The sequence below is a fragment of the Salvelinus namaycush genome, unplaced genomic scaffold (genome assembly GCF_016432855.1).
Source record: "Salvelinus namaycush isolate Seneca unplaced genomic scaffold, SaNama_1.0 Scaffold157, whole genome shotgun sequence".
NCBI lineage: Eukaryota > Metazoa > Chordata > Actinopteri > Salmoniformes > Salmonidae > Salvelinus > Salvelinus namaycush.
In genome coordinates, this window is record NW_024058308.1 from 196,262 (window position 1) to 219,125 (window position 22,864).

Genomic DNA, 22,864 nt, shown 5'->3' on the forward strand with positions numbered 1-22,864 from the left:
TACTGTTAATCACATCTACTTTGAACCATATCTGTATGCTTTTGTTTATGTCAAAAAGAAAACACCTGTAGCATGTCAGATATAGAGTTGAAATGCATTCAATTTTGAGTTTGCGTCCCAATATTACACTTTACATACATCACAGAAGATTGAAAAAGAAAAGCGTTTGACACCAGCTGACTTTCGGCATTTTTTTTTTAAACAATGTTGATTAATTATGAAATATTAATAACATTGCACCCTTGAGGTTACTCGAGGGCGATTTGGTCATTTTACTTAAGGAAAGGGGTCTACGTAACCTATTGTCCATATTGTAATTACTTCGCCACCGTGGCCTATTTATTGCCTTACCTCCCTTATCTTACCTCATTTGCACACACTGTATATAGACATTTTCTACTGTATTATTGACTGTATGTTTGTTTATTCCATGTGTAACTCTGTGTTGTATGTGTCAAACTGCTTTGCTTTATCTTGGCCAGGTCGCAGTTGTAAATGAGAACTTGTTCTCAACTAGCCTACCTTGTTAAACCAGCCTCCCGGGTGGCGCAGTGGTCTAGGGCACTGCATCGCAGTGCTAGCTGCGCCACCAGAGTCTCTGGGTTCGCGCCCAGGCTCTGTCGCAGCCGGCCGCAACCGGGAGGTCCGTGGGGCGACGCACAATTGGCATAGCGTCGTCCGGGTTAGGGAGGGTTTGGCCGGTAGGGATATCCTTGTCTCAGTATGTAATGTAAATGTAATAAAATGTATGCACTCTACTGTAAGTCGCTCTGGATAAGAGCGTCTGCTAAATGACTTAAAGGTGAAATATTTATTTTTATAAAAATAAAATGTAACATACGAATTAATGTCTCGGATGTACATTTACGATGTTACGTTTAGTCAATGTAATGTAACCTAACATATCATACTAAATGGCACGGATTTTTGTAAAATATGATCTCCACCCGGCACAGCCAGAATAGGACTGGCCACCCCCCAGAGCCTGGTTTCTCTCTAGGTTTCTTCCTAGGTTCCTGTCTTTCTATGGAGTTATTCCTAGCCACCGTGCTTCGACATCTACATTGCTTGCTGTTTGGGGTTTTAGGCTTGGTTTCTGTATAAGCACTCTGCTGATGTAAAAAGGGCTTTATAAATATATATGTTTTTGTACTTTTACCCCTTTTTCCCCAATTTCATGATATCCAATTGGTAGTTAGTCTTGTCCCATCACTCCAACTGCCGTACGAGAGCCATGAGTTCTCCGAAACACGACCCTGCCAAGCCGCACTGCTTCTTGACACACTGCTCGCTTAACCTGGAAGCCATCCCCACCTACGTGTCAGAGGAAACACCGTACAATTGGCATCCGAAGTCAGCTTGCAGGCGCCCAGCCCGCCACAAGGAGTCGCTAGAGTGCGATGGGACAAGGAAATCCCGGCCAAACCCTCCCCTAACCCAGACGACGCTTGGCCAATTGTATGCTGCCTCATGGGTTTCCCGGTCATGGCTGGCTGTGACACAGCCTGGGATCAGGGTCTGTAGTGACGCCTCAAGCACTGCGATGCAGTGCCTTAGACCGCTGCGCCACTCGGAAGGCCCCTTTATAAATACATTTGACTGATTGATTGTAATGTTGGTTCTTACCATTGTGAGACATGCCCACCACCAGGCACTTCTGAAAGCGACAGTACTGACACTTGTTGCGGCTCTTCTTGTGGATGCGACAGTGCAGGTCACAGTGGTCATAAACCAGCTTCAACCGGATGGTCCGACGGAAGAACCCCTGGACATAGAGACACACAGGTTTTATTAGAGAAGGGACAAACATAAGATAAAAGATTAATTGTGAATGGGCACAACTTGACAATTCTTTGTTTTTTTTCTCTTGGTGGTTCTATGCCTTGCTCTAAGCAGTAGGAAGCAGGTTATGGTGGCTCTAAGCAGTAGGAAGCAGGTTATGGTGGCTCTAAGCAGTAGGAAGCAGGTTATGGTGGCTCTAAGCAGTAGGAAGCAGGTTATGGTGGCTCTAAGCAGTAGGAAGCAGGTTATGGTGGCTCTAAGCAGTAGGAAGCAGGTTATGGTGGCTCTAAGCAGTAGGAAGCAGGTTATGGTGGCTCTAAGCAGTAGGAAGCAGGTTATGGTGGCTCTAAGCAGTAGGAAGCAGGTTATGGTGGCTCTAAGCAGTAGGAAGCAGGTTATGGTGGCTCTAAGCAGTAGGAAGCAGGTTATGGTGGCTCTAAGCAGTAGGAAGCAGGTTATTCAGTTGTGACGACCCTTCCCACTGTCTGCCGAATTCTCTCTTTGCTCTTGTTTTCCTTATTAGGATGCTGGTGGGTGGAGCCGGGAGGGTCGTCAGCGACACGGGACACACCTGGGCTGGGTGTGTCCCAGGATAAATACACCTCTTCCCCATTCATTGAAGAGACTCTCTCCAAGCAGACACACTGATAGTGTGGTTGTTGCATTTTTGTGGCCGTTTCGTTCGTTTGTTTGTTTGTTTGCTTTGGCACCTTTCAACACCCCTCATTATCACATTTATGCACGCAAACACTCACTTACACTACTGACTACACACACCATTGTTAATTGTATTTAGTTTACTTCAGTTAATAAATATATTTTGTTATTCCTTATCTCCACGTTGTCACCCTTTTTTGTTATGAACTTCGAGCCGGTTCGTGACAGTCAACCTTTTTATCTGTTGTTGATTATGGTGATATTGTTAATCAAGGTGCAGCTGCTACTACTCTTAAACCTTTAGATGTCATCTCCCATAATGCCCTGCGTTTTGTTACAGGTGAAAGGTTTGATACTCATCACTGCATCCTGTTTCAAAAAGTTGTCTGGACTTCGCTAAAGACCCATAGATTTCTACATGACTCTCTTTTTGTTTACAAGGCCCTACTTCATAAACTTCCATCTTATCTAACTTTGCTTTTGAAGTATAGACACCGGAGTTGCCTAACCTGTTCACAGGATTGGTTAACTCTTGAGGTTCCTAACCTGTTCACAGGATTGGTTAACTCTTGAGGTTCCTAGCCCGTTCACAGGATTGGTTAACTTGAGGTTCCTAGGGTCTCAACCGAGCTAGGTAAATCTGCTTTTAGTTTTAATGCACCATATTATTACTGTAACAAAATTCTAAATACATTTCATCTTGATGTTCTGGTGCCGTTCGGGCAATTTAACCCCTTCAAGACAAGTGACAGTAAGACCAGTAAAGACATATCTCTCCAACCCTCATATCAGCTCTTTCTTATAAATAGAACTGTTGAATCTTGGCCACTGACCACTTCTTGTTGAGTGGAGTGAGTTTTGATTGTAGTGAGCGCCATCAACAAGTTGTAGCTAGCTCCCCTTCCCCTCTCCCCTTTGTCTGTGCCCCAAATGTGTAATTCACACTGCGACCTGTGAAAGGTGATGGGGTGGCTTGCCCAGTTAACCATGTAATGGACCTAGCTAGCACAAAACATGGTACAAAAATGATTGGGCACAGACAACAGTACAAAGGGCAAGAAGGTAGAGACAATACATCACGCGAAGGAGCCATAACTATAAGTAAGAGTGTCCGTGATTGTGTCTTTGAATGAAGAGTTGTGGATAAAACTGTCCAGTTTGAGTGTTTGCTGCAGCGAACTGAAAAAATTAGCGACCCAGGGATGTGTGTGCTTTGGGGACCTTTAACAGAATGTGACTGGCAGAACAGGTGTTGTACGTGGAGGATAAGGGCTGCAGTAGGTATCTCAGACAGGGGGGAGTGAGGCCTAAGAGGGCTTTATAAATAAGCATCAACCAGTGGGTCTTGCGACGGGTATACAGAGATGACCAGTTTACAGAGGAGTACAGAGTGCAGTGATGTGTCCTATAAGGAGCATTGGTGGCAAATCTGATGGCCGAATGGTAAAGAACATCTAGCCGCTCGAGAGCACCCTTACCTGCCGATCTATAAATTACATCTCTGTAATCTAGCATGGGTAGGATGGTCATCTGAATCAGGGTTAGTTTGTCAGCTGGGGTGAAAGAGGAGCGATTACGATAGAGGAAACCAAGTCTAGATTTAACTGTAGCCTGCAGCTTTGAAATGTGCTGAAAGAAGGACAGTGTAACATCTAGACATACTCTCATGTACTTGTATGAATTGACACTATTCAGCTGAATCAAACTATCAATGTAACAAGCATTTTAAAAATGTAATCAGCTGTGTAGTGCTAAGGCAAAAATGAAAATGAAAACCCATTTGGGTGCCTAGGACCAGGAACAGGAAACACTGCCCGAGGGCTGGGCTACTACAGGACCAGGAACAGGAAACACTGCCCGAGGGCTGGGCTACTACAGGACCCAGGAACAGGAAACACTGCCCGAGGGCTGGGCTACTACAGGACCCAGGAACAGGAAACACTGCCCGAGGGCTGGGCTACTACAGGACCAGGAACAGGAAACACTGCTCTAGGTCTAGGACTACTACAGGACTCAGGAACAGGAAACACTGCCCGAGGGCTGGGCTACTACAGGACTCAGGATCAGGAAACACTGCCCGAGGGCTGGGCTACTACAGGACTCAGGATCAGGAAACACTGCCCGAGGGCTGGGCTACTACAGGACCAGGATCAGGAAACACTGCTCTAGGTCTAGGACTACTACAGGACTCAGGAACAGGAAACACTGCCCGAGGGCTGGGCTACTACAGGACTCAGGATCAGGAAACACTGCCCGAGGGCTGGGCTACTACAGGACTCAGGAACAGGAAACACTGCCCGAGGGCTGGGCTACTACAGGACTCAGGAACAGGAAACACTGCCCGAGGGCTGGGCTACTACAGGACTCAGGAACAGGAAACACTGCCCGAGGGCTGGGCTACTACAGGACTCAGGAACAGGAAACACTGCCCGAGGGCTGGGCTACTACAGGACTCAGGAACAGGAAACACTGACCGAGGGTTGGGCTACTACAGGACTCAGGAACAGGAAACACTGCCCGAGGGCTGGGCTACTACAGGACTCAGGAACAGGAAACACTGCCCGAGGGCTGGGCTACTACAGGACTCAGGAACAGGAAACACTGCCCGAGGGCTGGGCTACTACAGGACCCAGGAACAGGAAACACTGCCCGAGGGCTGGGCTACTACAGGACTCAGGAACAGGAAACACTGCCCGAGGGCTGGGCTACTACAGGACTCAGGAACAGGAAACACTGCCCGAGGGCTGGGCTACTACAGGACTCAGGAACAGGAAACACTGCTCTAGGGCTAGGACTACTACAGGACTCAGGAACAGGAAACACTGCCCGAGGGCTAGGACTACTACAGGACTCAGGAACAGGAAACACTGCCCGAGGGCTGGGCTACTACAGGACCAGGAACAGGAAACACTGCCCGAGGGCTGGGCTACTACAGGTCCCAGGAACAGGAAACACTGCCCGAGGGCTGGGCTACTACAGGAACAGGAAACACTGCCCGAGGGTTGGGCTACTACAGGACCCAGGAACAGGAAACACTGCCCGAGGGCTGGGCTACTACAGGACTCAGGAACAGGAAACACTGCCCGAGGGCTGGGCTACTACAGGACTCAGGAACAGGAAACACTGCCCGAGGGCTGGGCTACTACAGGACTCAGGAACAGGAAACACTGCCCGAGGGCTGGGCTACTACAGGACTCAGGAACAGGAAACACTGCCCGAGGGCTGGGCTACTACAGGACCCAGGAACAGGAAACACTGCCCGAGGGCTGGGCTACTACAGGACCAGGAACAGGAAACACTGCCCGAGGGCTGGGCTACTACAGGACCCAGGAACAGGAAACACTGCCCGAGGGCTGGGCTACTACAGGAACAGGAAACACTGCCCGAGGGCTAGGACTACTACAGGACTCAGGAACAGGAAACACTGCCCGAGGGCTGGGCTACTACAGGACCAGGAACAGGAAACACTGCCCGAGGGCTAGGACTACTACAGGACTCAGGAACAGGAAACACTGCCCGAGGGCTGGGCTACTACAGGACCAGGAACAGGAAACACTGCCCGAGGGCTAGGACTACTACAGGACTCAGGAACAGGAAACACTGCCCGAGGGCTGGGCTACTACAGGACTCAGGAACAGGAAACACTGCCCGAGGGTTGGGCTACTACAGGACTCAGGAACAGGAAACACTGCCCGAGGGCTGGGCTACTACAGGTCCCAGGAACAGGAAACACTGCTCTAGGGCTGGGCTACTACAGGACTCAGGAACAGGAAACACTGCCCGAGGGCTGGGCTACTACAGGACTCAGGAACAGGAAACACTGCCCGAGGGCTGGGCTACTACAGGACTCAGGAACAGGAAACACTGCCCGAGGGCTGGGCTACTACAGGACCAGGAACAGGAAACACTGCCCGAGGGCTGGGCTACTACAGGACCCAGGAACAGGAAACACTGCCCGAGGGCTGGGCTACTACAGGACCAGGAACAGGAAACACTGCCCGAGGGTTGGGCTACTACAGGACTCAGGAACAGGAAACACTGCCCGAGGGCTGGGCTACTACAGGACCAGGAACAGGAAACACTGCCCGAGGGTTGGGCTACTACAGGACCAGGAACAGGAAACACTGCCCGAGGGCTGGGCTACTACAGGATCCAGGAACAGGAAACACTGCCCGAGGGCTGGGCTACTACAGGACTCAGGAACAGGAAACACTTCCCGAGGGTTGGGCTACTACAGGACTCAGGAACAGGAAACACTGCCCGAGGGCTGGGCTACTACAGGACTCAGGAACAGGAAACACTGCCCGAGGGTTGGGCTACTACAGGACTCAGGAACAGGAAACACTGCCCGAGGGCTGGGCTACTACAGGACTCAGGAACAGGAAACACTGCCCGAGGGCTGGGCTACTACAGGACTCAGGAACAGGAAACACTGCCCGAGGGCTGGGCTACTACAGGACCCAGGAACAGGAAACACTGCCCGAGGGCTGGGCTACTACAGGACTCAGGAACAGGAAACACTGCCCGAGGGCTGGGCTACTACAGGACTCAGGAACAGGAAACACTGCCCGAGGGCTAGGACTACTACAGGACTCAGGAACAGGAAACACTGCCCGAGGGCTGGGCTACTACAGGACCCAGGAACAGGAAACACTGCCCGAGGGTTGGGCTACTACAGGACTCAGGAACAGGAAACACTGCCCGAGGGCTGGGCTACTACAGGACTCAGGAACAGGAAACACTGCCCGAGGGCTGGGCTACTACAGGACTCAGGAACAGGAAACACTGCCCGAGGGCTGGGCTACTACAGGACTCAGGAACAGGAAACACTGCCCGAGGGCTGGGCTACTATAGGACCAGGAACAGGAAACACTGCCCGAGGGCTGGGCTACTACAGGTCCCAGGAACAGGAAACACTGCCCGAGGGCTGGGCTACTACAGGAACAGGAAACACTGCCCGAGGGTTGGGCTACTACAGGACCCAGGAACAGGAAACACTGCCCGAGGGCTGGGCTACTACAGGACTCAGGAACAGGAAACACTGCTCGAGGGCTGGGCTACTACAGGACTCAGGAACAGGAAACACTGCCCGAGGGCTGGGCTACTACAGGACTCAGGAACAGGAAACACTGCCCAAGGGCTGGGCTACTACAGGACTCAGGAACAGGAAACACTGCCCGAGGGCTGGGCTACTACAGGACCCAGGAACAGGAAACACTGCCCGAGGGCTGGGCTACTACAGGACCAGGAACAGGAAACACTGCCCGAGGGCTGGGCTACTACAGGACCCAGGAACAGGAAACACTGCCCGAGGGCTAGGACTACTACAGGACTCAGGAACAGGAAACACTGCCCGAGGGCTGGGCTATTACAGGACTCAGGAACAGGAAACACTGCCCGAGGGTTGGGCTACCACAGGACTCAGGAACAGGAAACACTGCCCGAGGGCTGGGCTACTACAGGTCCCAGGAACAGGAAACACTGCTCTAGGGATGGGCTACTACAGGACTCAGGAACAGGAAACACTGCCCGAGGGCTGGGCTACTACAGGACTCAGGAACAGGAAACACTGCCCGAGGGCTGGGCTACTACAGGACTCAGGAACAGGAAACACTGCCCGAGGGCTGGGCTACTATAGGACCAGGAACAGGAAACACTGCCCGAGGGCTGGGCTACTACAGGTCCCAGGAACAGGAAACACTGCCCGAGGGCTGGGCTACTACAGGAACAGGAAACACTGCCCGAGGGTTGGGCTACTACAGGACCCAGGAACAGGAAACACTGCCCGAGGGCTGGGCTACTACAGGACTCAGGAACAGGAAACACTGCTCGAGGGCTGGGCTACTACAGGACTCAGGAACAGGAAACACTGCCCGAGGGCTGGGCTACTACAGGACTCAGGAACAGGAAACACTGCCCAAGGGCTGGGCTACTACAGGACTCAGGAACAGGAAACACTGCCCGAGGGCTGGGCTACTACAGGACCCAGGAACAGGAAACACTGCCCGAGGGCTGGGCTACTACAGGACCAGGAACAGGAAACACTGCCCGAGGGCTGGGCTACTACAGGACCCAGGAACAGGAAACACTGCCCGAGGGCTAGGACTACTACAGGACTCAGGAACAGGAAACACTGCCCGAGGGCTGGGCTATTACAGGACTCAGGAACAGGAAACACTGCCCGAGGGTTGGGCTACCACAGGACTCAGGAACAGGAAACACTGCCCGAGGGCTGGGCTACTACAGGTCCCAGGAACAGGAAACACTGCTCTAGGGCTGGGCTACTACAGGACTCAGGAACAGGAAACACTGCCCGAGGGCTGGGCTACTACAGGACTCAGGAACAGGAAACACTGCCCGAGGGCTGGGCTACTACAGGACTCAGGAACAGGAAACACTGCCCGAGGGCTGGGCTACTACAGGACCAGGAACAGGAAACACTGCCCGAGGGCTGGGCTACTACAGGACCCAGGAACAGGAAACACTGCCCGAGGGCTGGGCTACTACAGGACCAGGAACAGGAAACACTGCCCGAGGGTTGGGCTACTACAGGACTCAGGAACAGGAAACACTGCCCGAGGGCTGGGCTACTACAGGACCAGGAACAGGAAACACTGCCCGAGGGTTGGGCTACTACAGGACCAGGAACAGGAAACACTGCCCGAGGGCTGGGCTACTACAGGACCCAGGAACAGGAAACACTGCCCGAGGGCTGGGCTACTACAGGACTCAGGAACAGGAAACACTTCCCGAGGGTTGGGCTACTACAGGACTCAGGAACAGGAAACACTGCCCGAGGGCTGGGCTACTACAGGACTCAGGAACAGGAAACACTGCCCGAGGGCTGGGCTACTACAGGACCAGGAACAGGAAACACTGCCCGAGGGCTGGGCTACTACAGGACTCAGGAACAGGAAACGCTGCCCGAGGGCTGGGCTACTACAGGACTCAGGAACAGGAAACACTGCCCGAGGGCTGGGCTACTACAGGACTCAGTAACAGGAAACACTGCCCGAGGGCTGGGCTACTACAGGACTCAGGAACAGGAAACACTGCCCGAGGGCTAGGACTACTACAGGACTCAGGAACAGGAAACACTGCCCGAGGGCTGGGCTACTACAGGACTCAGGAACAGGAAACACTGCCCGAGGGCTGGGCTACTACAGGACTCAGGAACAGGAAACACTGCTCTAGGGCTAGGACTACTACAGGACTCAGGAACAGGAAACACTGCTCTAGGGCTAGGACTACTACAGGACCAGGATCAGGAAACACTGCCCGAGGGCTGGGCTACTACAGGACCAGGGTCAGGAAACACTGCTCTAGGGCTAGGACTACTACAGGACCAGGGTCAGGAAACACTGCTCTAGGGCTAGGACTACTACAGGACCAGGAACAGGAAACACTGCTCTAGGGCTAGGACTACTACAGGACCAGGAACAGGAAACACTGCTCTAGGTCTAGGACTACTACAGGTCCAGGAAACACTGCTCTAGGGCTAGGACTACTACAGGACTAGGAAACACTGCTCTAGGGCTAGGACTACTACAGGACCAGGAAACACTGCTCTAGGGCTAGGACTACTACAGGACCAGGATCAGGAAACACTGCTCTAGGGCTAGCACTACTACAGGACCAGGATCAGGAAACACTGCTCTAGAGCTAGGACTACTACAGGACCAGGAAACACTGCTCTAGGACTACTACAGGACCAGGATCAGGAAACACTGCTCTAGGGCTAGGACTACTACAGGACCAGGATCAGGAAACACTGCTCTAGAGCTAGGACTACTACAGGACCAGGAAACACTGCTCTAGGGCTAGGACTACTACAGGACCATTGATCAGGAAACACTGCTCTAGGGCTAGGACTACTACAGGACCAGGAAACACTGCTCTAGGGCTAGGACTACTACAGGACCAGGAAACACTGCTCTAGGACTAGGACTACTAAAGGATCAGGAAACACTGCTCTAGGACTAGGACTACTACAGGACCAGGATCAGGAAACACTGCTCTAGAGCTAGGACTACTACAGGACCAGGAAACACTGCTCTAGGACTAGGACTACTACAGGACCAGGATCAGGAAACACTGTTCTAGTGCTAGGACTACTACAGGACCAGGAAACACTGCTCTAGGGCTAGGACTACTACAGGACCAGGAAACACTGCTCTAGGACTAGGACTACTACAGGACCAGGATCAGGAAACACTGCTCTAGAGCTAGGACTACTACAGGACCAGGAAACACTGCTCTAGGGCTAGGACTACTACAGGACCAGGATCAGGAAACACTGCCCGAGGGCTGGGCTACTACAGGAACAGGAAACACTGCCCGAGGGCTAGGACTACTACAGGACTCAGGAACAGGAAACACTGCCCGAGGGCTGGGCTACTACAGGACCAGGAACAGGAAACACTGCCCGAGGGCTAGGACTACTACAGGACTCAGGAACAGGAAACACTGCCCGAGGGCTGGGCTACTACAGGACCAGGAACAGGAAACACTGCCCGAGGGCTAGGACTACTACAGGACTCAGGAACAGGAAACACTGCCCGAGGGCTGGGCTATTACAGGACTCAGGAACAGGAAACACTGCCCGAGGGTTGGGCTGCTACAGGACTCAGGAACAGGAAACACTGCCCGAGGGCTGGGCTACTACAGGTCCCAGGAACAGGAAACACTGCTCTAGGGCTGGGCTACTACAGGACTCAGGAACAGGATACACTGCCCGAGGGCTGGGCTACTACAGGACTCAGGAACAGGAAACACTGCCCGAGGGCTGGGCTACTACAGGACTCAGGAACAGGAAACACTGCCCGAGGGCTGGGCTACTACAGGACCAGGAACAGGAAACACTGCCCGAGGGCTGGGCTACTACAGGACCCAGGAACAGGAAACACTGCCCGAGGGCTGGGCTACTACAGGACCAGGAACAGGAAACACTGCCCGAGGGTTGGGCTACTACAGGACTCAGGAACAGGAAACACTGCCCGAGGGCTGGGCTACTACAGGACCAGGAACAGGAAACACTGCCCGAGGGTTGGGCTACTACAGGACCAGGAACAGGAAACACTGCCCGAGGGCTGGGCTACTACAGGACCCAGGAACAGGAAACACTGCCCGAGGGCTGGGCTACTACAGGACTCAGGAACAGGAAACACTTCCCGAGGGCTGGGCTACTACAGGACTCAGGAACAGGAAACACTGCCCGAGGGCTGGGCTACTACAGGACTCAGGAACAGGAAACACTGCCCGAGGGCTGGGCTACTACAGGACTCAGGAACAGGAAACACTGCTCTAGGGCTAGGACTACTACAGGACTCAGGAACAGGAAACACTGCTCTAGGGCTAGGACTACTACAGGACCAGGATCAGGAAACACTGCCCGAGGGCTGGGCTACTACAGGACCAGGGTCAGGAAACACTGCTCTAGGGCTAGGACTACTACAGGACCAGGGTCAGGAAACACTGCTCTAGGGCTAGGACTACTACAGGACCAGGAACAGGAAACACTGCTCTAGGGCTAGGACTACTACAGGACCAGGAACAGGAAACACTGCTCTAGGTCTAGGACTACTACAGGTCCAGGAAACACTGCTCTAGGGCTAGGACTACTACAGGACTAGGAAACACTGCTCTAGGGCTAGGACTACTACAGGACCAGGAAACACTGCTCTAGGGCTAGGACTACTACAGGACCAGGATCAGGAAACACTGCTCTAGGGCTAGGACTACTACAGGACCAGGATCAGGAAACACTGCTCTAGAGCTAGGACTACTACAGGACCAGGAAACACTGCTCTAGGACTACTACAGGACCAGGATCAGGAAACACTGCTCTAGGGCTAGGACTACTACAGGACCAGGATCAGGAAACACTGCTCTAGAGCTAGGACTACTACAGGACCAGAAAACACTGCTCTAGGGCTAGGACTAATACAGGACCATTGATCAGGAAACACTGCTCTAGGGCTAGGACTACTACAGGACCAGGAAACACTGCTCTAGGGCTAGGACTACTACAGGACCAGGAAACACTGCTCTAGGACTAGGACTACTACAGGATCAGGAAACACTGCTCTAGGACTAGGACTACTACAGGACCAGGATCAGGAAACACTGCTCTAGAGCTAGGACTACTACAGGACCAGGAAACACTGCTCTAGGACTAGGACTACTACAGGACCAGGATCAGGAAACACTGCTCTAGTGCTAGGACTACTACAGGACCAGGAAACACTGCTCTAGGGCTAGGACTACTACAGGACCAGGAAACACTGCTCTAGGACTAGGACTACTACAGGACCAGGATCAAGAAACACTGCTCTAGAGCTAGGACTACTACAGGACCAGGAAACACTGCTCTAGGGCTAGGACTACTACAGGACCAGGATCAGGAAACACTGCTCTAGGGCTAGGACTACAACAGGACCAGGATCAGGAAACACTGCTCTAGGGCTAGGACTACTACAGGACCAGGATCAGGAAACACTGCTCTAGGGCTAGGACTACTACAGGACCAGGATCAGGAAACACTGCTCTAGTGCTAGGACTACTACAGGACCAGGATCAGGAAACACTGCTCTATAGCTAGGACTACTACAGGACCAGGAAACACTGCTCTAGGGCTAGGACTACTACAGGACCAGGAAACACTGCTCTAGGACGACTACAGGACCAGGATCAGGAAACACTGCTCTAGTGCTAGGACTACTACAGGACCAGGATCAGGAAACACTGCTCTATAGCTAGGACTACTACAGGACCAGGAAACACTGCTCTAGGACTACTACAGGACCAGGACCAGGAAACACTGCTCTAGGACTAGGACTACTACAGGACCAGGATCAGGAAACACTGCTCTAGGGCTAGGACTACTACAGGACCATTGATCAGGAAACACTGCTCTAGTGCTAGGACTACCACAGGACCAGGATCAGGAAACACTGCTCTAGTGCTAGGACTACTACAGGACCAGGATCAGGAAACACTGCTCTAGGGCTAGGACTACTACAGGACCAGGATCAGGAAACACTGCTCTAGGGCTAGGACTACTACAGGACCAGGATCAGGAAACACTGCTCTAGGGCTAGGACTACTACAGGACCAGGATCAGGAAACACTGCTCTAGGGCTAGGACTACTACAGGACCAGGATCAGGAAACACTGCTCTAGGTCTAGGACTACTACAGGACCAGGATCAGGAAACACTGCTCTAGGGCTAGGACTACTACAGGACCAGGATCAGGAAACACTGCCCGAGGGCTGGGCTACTACAGGACCAGGATCAGGAAACACTGCTCTAGGGCTAGGACTACTACAGGACCAGGAAACACTGCTCTAGTGCTAGGACTACTACAGGATCAGGAAACACTGCTCTAGGGCTAGGACTACTACAGGATCAGGAAACACTGCTCTAGGGCTAGGACTACTACAGGACCATTGATCAGGAAACACTGCTCTAGGGCTAGGACTACTACAGGACCAGGAAACACTGCTCTAGGGCTACTACAGGACCAGGATCAGGAAACACTGCTCTAGGGCTAGGACTACTACAGGACCAGGAAACACTGCTCTAGGACTACTACAGGATCAGGATCAGGAAACACTGCTCTAGGGCTAGGACTACTACAGGACCAGGGTCAGGAAACACTGCTCTAGGGCTAGGACTACTACAGGACCAGGAAACACTGCTCTAGGGCTACTACAGGACCAGGATCAGGAAACACTGCTCTAGAGCTAGGACTACTACAGGACCAGGAAACACTGCTCTAGGGCTAGGACTACTACAGGACCAGGATCAGGAAACACTGCTCTAGTGCTAGGACTACTACAGGACCAGGATCAGGAAACACTGCTCTATAGCTAGGACTACTACAGGACCAGGAAACACTGCTCTAGGGCTAGGACTACTACAGGACCAGGAAACACTGCTCTAGGACGACTACAGGACCAGGATCAGGAAACACTGCTCTAGTGCTAGGACTACTACAGGACCAGGATCAGGAAACACTGCTCTATAGCTAGGACTACTACAGGACCAGGAAACACTGCTCTAGGACTAGGACTACTACAGGACCAGGAAACACTGCTCTAGGGCTAGGACTACTACAGGACCAGGATCAGGAAACACTGCTCTAGGGCTAGGACTACTACAGGACCAGGATCAGGAAACACTGCTCTAGGGCTAGGACTACTACAGGACCAGGAAACACTGCTCTAGGACTACTACAGGACCAGGATCAGGAAACACTGCTCTAGGGCTAGGACTACTACAGGACCAGGATCAGGAAACACTGCTCTAGAGCTAGGACTACTACAGGACCAGGAAACACTGCTCTAGGGCTAGGACTACTACAGGACCATTGATCAGGAAACACTGCTCTAGGGCTAGGACTACTACAGGACCAGGAAACACTGCTCTAGGGCTAGGACTACTACAGGACCAGGAAACACTGCTCTAGGACTAGGACTACTACAGGATCAGGAAACACTGCTCTAGGACTAGGACTAATACAGGACCAGGATCAGGAAACACTGCTCTAGAGCTAGGACTACTACAGGACCAGGAAACACTGCTCTAGGACTAGGACTACTACAGGACCAGGATCAGGAAACACTGCTCTAGTGCTAGGACTACTACAGGACCAGGAAACACTGCTCTAGGGCTAGGACTACTACAGGACCAGGAAACACTGCTCTAGGACTAGGACTACTACAGGACCAGGATCAGGAAACACTGCTCTAGAGCTAGGACTACTACAGGACCAGGAAACACTGCTCTAGGGCTAGGACTACTACAGGACCAGGATCAGGAAACACTGCTCTAGGGCTAGGACTACTACAGGACCAGGATCAGGAAACACTGCTCTAGGGCTAGGACTACTACAGGACCAGGATCAGGAAACACTGCTCTAGGGCTAGGACTACTACAGGACCAGGATCAGGAAACACTGCTCTAGTGCTAGGACTACTACAGGACCAGGATCAGGAAACACTGCTCTATAGCTAGGACTACTACAGGACCAGGAAACACTGCTCTAGGACTACTACAGGACCAGGACCAGGAAACACTGCTCTAGGTCTAGGACTACTACAGGACCAGGATCAGGAAACACTGCTCTAGAGCTAGGACTACCACAGGACCAGGATCAGGAAACACTGCTCTAGTGCTAGGACTACTACAGGACCAGGATCAGGAAACACTGCTCTAGGGCTAGGACTACTTCAGGACCAGGATCAGGAAACACTGCTCTAGGGCTAGGACTACTACAGGACCAGGATCAGGAAACACTGCTCTAGGGCTAGGACTACTACAGGACCAGGATCAGGAAACACTGCTCTAGGGCTAGGACTACTACAGGACCAGGATCAGGAAACACTGCTCTAGGTCTAGGACTACTACAGGACCAGGATCAGGAAACACTGCTCTAGGGCTAGGACTACTACAGGACCAGGATCAGGAAACACTGCCCGAGGGCTGGGCTACTACAGGACCAGGATCAGGAAACACTGCTCTAGGGCTAGGACTACTACAGGACCAGGAAACACTGCTCTAGTGCTAGGACTACTACAGGATCAGGAAACACTGCTCTAGGGCTAGGACTACTACAGGACCAGGAAACACTGCTCTAGACTACTACAGGACCAGGAAACACTGCTCTAGGACTACTACAGGACCAGGAAACACTGCTCTAGGACTACTACAGGACCAGGAAACACTGCTCTAGGACTACTACAGGACCAGGAAACACTGCTCTAGGACTACTACAGGACCAGGAAACACTGCTCTAGGACTAGGACTACTACAGGACCAGGAAACACTGCTCTAGGATTAGGACTACTACAGGACCAGGATCAGGAAACACTGCTCTAGAGCTAGGACTACTACAGGACCAGGAAACACTGCTCTAGGACTAGGACTACTACAGGACCAGGATCAGGAAACACTGCTCTAGTGCTAGGACTACTACAGGACCAGGAAACACTGCTCTAGGGCTAGGACTACTACAGGACCAGGAAACACTGCTCTAGGACTAGGACTACTACAGGACCAGGATCAGGAAACACTGCTCTAGAGCTAGGACTACTACAGGACCAGGAAACACTGCTCTAGGGCTAGGACTACTACAGGACCAGGATCAGGAAACACTGCTCTAGGGCTAGGACTATTACAGGACCAGGATCAGGAAACACTGCTCTAGGGCTAGGACTACTACAGGACCAGGATCAGGAAACACTGCTCTAGGGCTAGGACTACTACAGGACCAGGATCAGGAAACACTGCTCTAGTGCTAGGACTACTACAGGACCAGGATCAGGAAACACTGCTCTATAGCTAGGACTACTACAGGACCAGGAAACACTGCTCTAGGGCTAGGACTACTACAGGACCAGGAAACACTGCTCTAGGACGACTACAGGACCAGGATCAGGAAACACTGCTCTAGTGCTAGGACTACTACAGGACCAGGATCAGGAAACACTGCTCTATAGCTAGGACTACTACAGGACCAGGAAACACTGCTCTAGGACTACTACAGGACCAGGACCAGGAAACACTGCTCTAGGACTAGGACTACTACAGGACCAGGATCAGGAAACACTGCTCTAGGGCTAGGACTACTACAGGACCATTGATCAGGAAACACTGCTCTAGTGCTAGGACTACCACAGGACCAGGATCAGGAAACACTGCTCTAGTGCTAGGACTACTACAGGACCAAGATCAGGAAACACTGCTCTAGGGCTAGGACTACTACAGGACCAGGATCAGGAAACACTGCTCTAGGGCTAGGACTACTACAGGACCAGGATCAGGAAACACTGCTCTAGGGCTAGGACTACTACAGGACCAGGATCAGGAAACACTGCTCTAGGGCTAGGACTACTACAGGACCAGGATCAGGAAACACTGCTCTAGGTCTAGGACTACTACAGGACCAGGATCAGGAAACACTGCTCTAGGGCTAGGACTACTACAGGACCAGGATCAGGAAACACTGCCCGAGGGCTGGGCTACTACAGGACCAGGATCAGGAAACACTGCTCTAGGGCTAGGACTACTACAGGACCAGGAAACACTGCTCTAGTGCTAGGACTACTACAGGATCAGGAAACACTGCTCTAGGGCTAGGACTACTACAGGATCAGGAAACACTGCTCTAGGGCTAGGACTACTACAGGACCATTGATCAGGAAACACTGCTCTAGGGCTAGGACTACTACAGGACCAGGAAACACTGCTCTAGGGCTACTACAGGACCAGGATCAGGAAACACTGCTCTAGGGCTAGGACTACTACAGGACCAGGAAACACTGCTCTAGGACTACTACAGGATCAGGATCAGGAAACACTGCTCTAGGGCTAGGACTACTACAGGACCAGGGTCAGGAAACACTGCTCTAGGGCTAGGACTACTACAGGACCAGGAAACACTGCTCTAGGGCTACTACAGGACCAGGATCAGGAAACACTGCTCTAGAGCTAGGACTACTACAGGACCAGGAAACACTGCTCTAGGGCTAGGACTACTACAGGACCAGGATCAGGAAACACTGCTCTAGTGCTAGGACTACTACAGGACCAGGATCAGGAAACACTGCTCTATAGCTAGGACTACTACAGGACCAGGAAACACTGCTCTAGGGCTAGGACTACTACAGGACCAGGATCAGGAAACACTGCTCTAGGGCTAGGACTACTACAGGACCAGGATCAGGAAACACTGCTCTAGGGCTAGGACTACTACAGGACCAGGATCAGGAAACACTGCTCTAGGGCTAGGACTACTACAGGACCAGGATCAGGAAACACTGCTCTAGGTCTAGGACTACTACAGGACCAGGATCAGGAAACACTGCTCTAGGGCTAGGACTACTACAGGACCAGGATCAGGAAACACTGCCCGAGGGCTGGGCTACTACAGGACCAGGATCAGGAAACACTGCTCTAGGGCTAGGACTACTACAGGACCAGGAAACACTGCTCTAGTGCTAGGACTACTACAGGATCAGGAAACACTGCTCTAGGGCTAGGACTACTACAGGATCAGGAAACACTGCTCTAGGGCTAGGACTACTACAGGACCATTGATCAGGAAACACTGCTCTAGGGCTAGGACTACTACAGGACCAGGAAACACTGCTCTAGGGCTACTACAGGACCAGGATCAGGAAACACTGCTCTAGGGCTAGGACTACTACAGGACCAGGAAACACTGCTCTAGGACTACTACAGGATCAGGATCAGGAAACACTGCTCTAGGGCTAGGACTACTACAGGACCAGGGTCAGGAAACACTGCTCTAGGGCTAGGACTACTACAGGACCAGGAAACACTGCTCTAGGGCTACTACAGGACCAGGATCAGGAAACACTGCTCTAGAGCTAGGACTACTACAGGACCAGGAAACACTGCTCTAGGGCTAGGACTACTACAGGACCAGGATCAGGAAACACTGCTCTAGTGCTAGGACTACTACAGGACCAGGATCAGGAAACACTGCTCTATAGCTAGGACTACTACAGGACCAGGAAACACTGCTCTAGGGCTAGGACTATTACAGGACCAGGAAACACTGCTCTAGGACGACTACAGGACCAGGATCAGGAAACACTGCTCTAGTGCTAGGACTACTACAGGACCAGGATCAGGAAACACTGCTCTATAGCTAGGACTACTACAGGACCAGGAAACACTGCTCTAGGACTACTACAGGACCAGGACCAGGAAACACTGCTCTAGGGCTAGGACTACTACAGGACCAGGATCAGGAAACACTGCTCTAGGTCTAGGACTACTACAGGACCAGGATCAGGAAACACTGCTCTAGGGCTAGGACTACTACAGGACCAGGATCAGGAAACACTGCCCGAGGGCTGGGCTACTACAGGACCAGGATCAGGAAACACTGCTCTAGGGCTAGGACTACTACAGGACCAGGAAACACTGCTCTAGTGCTAGGACTACTACAGGATCAGGAAACACTGCTCTAGGGCTAGGACTACTACAGGATCAGGAAACACTGCTCTAGGGCTAGGACTACTACAGGACCATTGATCAGGAAACACTGCTCTAGGGCTAGGACTACTACAGGACCAGGAAACACTGCTCTAGGGCTAGGACTACTACAGGACCAGGATCAGGAAACACTGCTCTAGGGCTAGGACTACTACAGAACCAGGAAACACTGCTCTAGGGCTACTACAGGACCAGGATCAGGAAACACTGCTCTAGGGCTAGGACTACTACAGGACCAGGGTCAGGAAACACTGCTCTAGGGCTACTACAGGACCAGGATCAGGAAACACTGCTCTAGGGCTAGGACTACCACAAGACCATTGATCAGGAAACACTGCTCTAGGACTAGGACTACTACAGGACCAGGATCAGGAAACACTGCTCTAGGGCTAGGACTACTACAGGACCATTGATCAGGAAACACTGCTCTAGTGCTAGGACTACCACAGGACCAGGATCAGGAAACATTGCTCTAGTGCTAGGACTACTACAGGACCAGGATCAGGAAACACTGCTCTAGGGCTAGGACTACTACAGGACCAGGATCAGGCTACACTGCTCTAGGGCTAGGACTACTACAGGACCAGGAAACACTGCTCTAGTGCTAGGACTACTACAGGATCAGGAAACACTGCTCTAGGGCTAGGACTACTACAGGATCAGGAAACACTGCTCTAGGGCTAGGACTACTACAGGACCATTGATCAGGAAACACTGCTCTAGGGCTAGGACTACTACAGGACCAGGAAACACTGCTCTAGGGCTACTACAGGACCAGGATCAGGAAACACTGCTCTAGGGCTAGGACTACTACAGGACCAGGAAACACTGCTCTAGGACTACTACAGGACCCAGGAAACACTGCTCTAGGACTACTACAGGACCCAGGAAACACTGCTCTAGGACTACTACAGGACCAGGAAACACTGCTCTAGGACTACTACAGGACCAGGAAACACTGCTCTAGGACTACTACAGGACCAGGAAACACTGCTCTAGGACTACTACAGGACCAGGATCAGGAAACACTGCTCTAGTGCTAGGACTACTACAGGACCAGGATCAGGAAACACTGCTCTATAGCTAGGACTACTACAGGACCAGGAAACACTGCTCTAGGGCTAGGACTACTACAGGACCAGGAAACACTGCTCTAGGACGACTACAGGACCAGGATCAGGAAACACTGCTCTAGTGCTAGGACTACTACAGGACCAGGATCAGGAAACACTGCTCTATAGCTAGGACTACTACAGGACCAGGAAACACTGCTCTAGGACTACTACAGGACCAGGACCAGGAAACACTGCTCTAGGGCTAGGACTACTACAGGACCAGGATCAGGAAACACTGCTCTAGGTCTAGGACTACTACAGGACCAGGATCAGGAAACACTGCTCTAGGGCTAGGACTACTACAGGACCAGGATCAGGAAACACTGCCCGAGGGCTGGGCTACTACAGGACCAGGATCAGGAAACACTGCTCTAGGGCTAGGACTACTACAGGACCAGGAAACACTGCTCTAGTGCTAGGACTACTACAGGATCAGGAAACACTGCTCTAGGGCTAGGACTACTACAGGATCAGGAAACACTGCTCTAGGGCTAGGACTACTACAGGATCAGGAAACACTGCTCTAGGGCTAGGACTACTACAGGACCATTGATCAGGAAACACTGCTCTAGGGCTAGGACTACTACAGGACCAGGAAACACTGCTCTAGGGCTAGGACTACTACAGGACCAGGATCAGGAAACACTGCTCTAGGGCTAGGACTACTACAGGACCAGGAAACACTGCTCTAGGGCTACTACAGGACCAGGATCAGGAAACACTGCTCTAGGGCTAGGACTACTACAGGACCAGGGTCAGGAAACACTGCTCTAGGGCTACTACAGGACCAGGATCAGGAAACACTGCTCTAGGGCTAGGACTACCACAAGACCATTGATCAGGAAACACTGCTCTAGGGCTAGGACTACTACAGGACCAGGATCAGGAAACACTGCTCTAGGGCTAGGACTACTACAGGACCAGGAAACACTGCTCTAGTGCTAGGACTACTACAGGACCAGGATCAGGAAACACTGCTCTAGGGCTAGGACTACTACAGGACCAGGAAACACTGCTCTAGGGCTAGGACTACTACAGGACCAGGATCAGGAAACACTGCTCTAGGGCTAGGACTACTACAGGATCAGGAAACACTGCTCTAGGGCTAGGACTACTACAGGACCAGGAAACACTGCTCTAGGGCTAGGACTACTACAGGACCAGGAAACACTGCTCTAGGGCTAGGACTATTACAGGACCAGGAAACACTGCTCTAGGGCTAGGACTACTACAGGACCAGGATCAGGAAACACTGCTCTAGGGCTAGGACTACTACAGGACCAGGAAACACTGCTCTAGGGCTAGGACTACTACAGGACCAGGATCAGGAAACACTGCTCTAGGGCTAGGACTACTACAGGATCAGGAAACACTGCTCTAGGGCTAGGACTACTACAGGACCAGGAAACACTGCTCTAGGGCTAGGACTACTACAGGACCAGGAAACACTGCTCTAGGGCTAGGACTACTACAGGACCAGGACCAGGAAACACTGCTCTAGGGCTAGGACTACTACAGGACCAGGATCAGGAAACACTGCTCTAGTGCTAGGACTACTACAGGACCAGGAAACACTGCTCTAGGGCTAGGACTACTACAGGACCATTGATCAGGAAACACTGCTCTAGGGCTAGGACTACTACAGGACCATTGATCAGGAAACACTGCTCTAGGGCTAGGACTACTACAGGACCAGGAAACACTGCTCTAGGGCTAGGACTACTACAGGACCAGGATCAGGAAACATTGCTATAGGGCTAGGACTACTACAGGACCAGGAAACACTGCTCTAGGGCTAGGACTACTACAGGACCAGGAAACACTGCTCTAGGGCTAGGACTACTACAGGACCAGGATCAGGAAACACTGCTCTAGGGTTAGGACTACTACAGGACCAGGATCAGGAAACACTGCTCTAGGACTAGGACTACTACAGGACCAGGATCAGGAAACACTGCTCTAGGTCTAGGACTACCACAAGACCATTGATCAGGAAACACTGCTCTAGGACTAGGACTACCACAAGACCATTGATCAGGAAACACTGCTCTAGGGCTAGGACTACTACAGGACCAGGATCAGGAAACACTGCTCTGGGGCTAGGACTACTACAGGACCAGGATCAGGAAACACTGCTCTAGGGCTACTACAGGACCAGGATCAGGAAACACTGCTCTAGGTCTAGGACTACTACAGGATCAGGATCAGGAAACACTGCTCTAGGGCTAGGACTACTACAGGACCAGGATCAGGAAACACTGCTCTAGGGCTAGGACTACTA

General features: G+C 52.0%; 1 protein-coding gene across 2 annotated transcripts in view; it reads right to left on the reverse strand.

Moving 5' to 3' along the window:
• pparg (peroxisome proliferator-activated receptor gamma) overlaps positions 1-22,864 on the reverse strand; it is a 137,108-nt gene that overhangs the window by 61,606 nt on the left and 52,638 nt on the right. For both annotated transcript variants that reach the window (XM_038983283.1, XM_038983282.1), the window contains one exon: positions 1,627-1,765. In XM_038983283.1, coding sequence (XP_038839211.1) covers positions 1,627-1,765 — 139 coding nt within the window. The remainder of the gene's footprint in view (positions 1-1,626; positions 1,766-22,864) is intronic.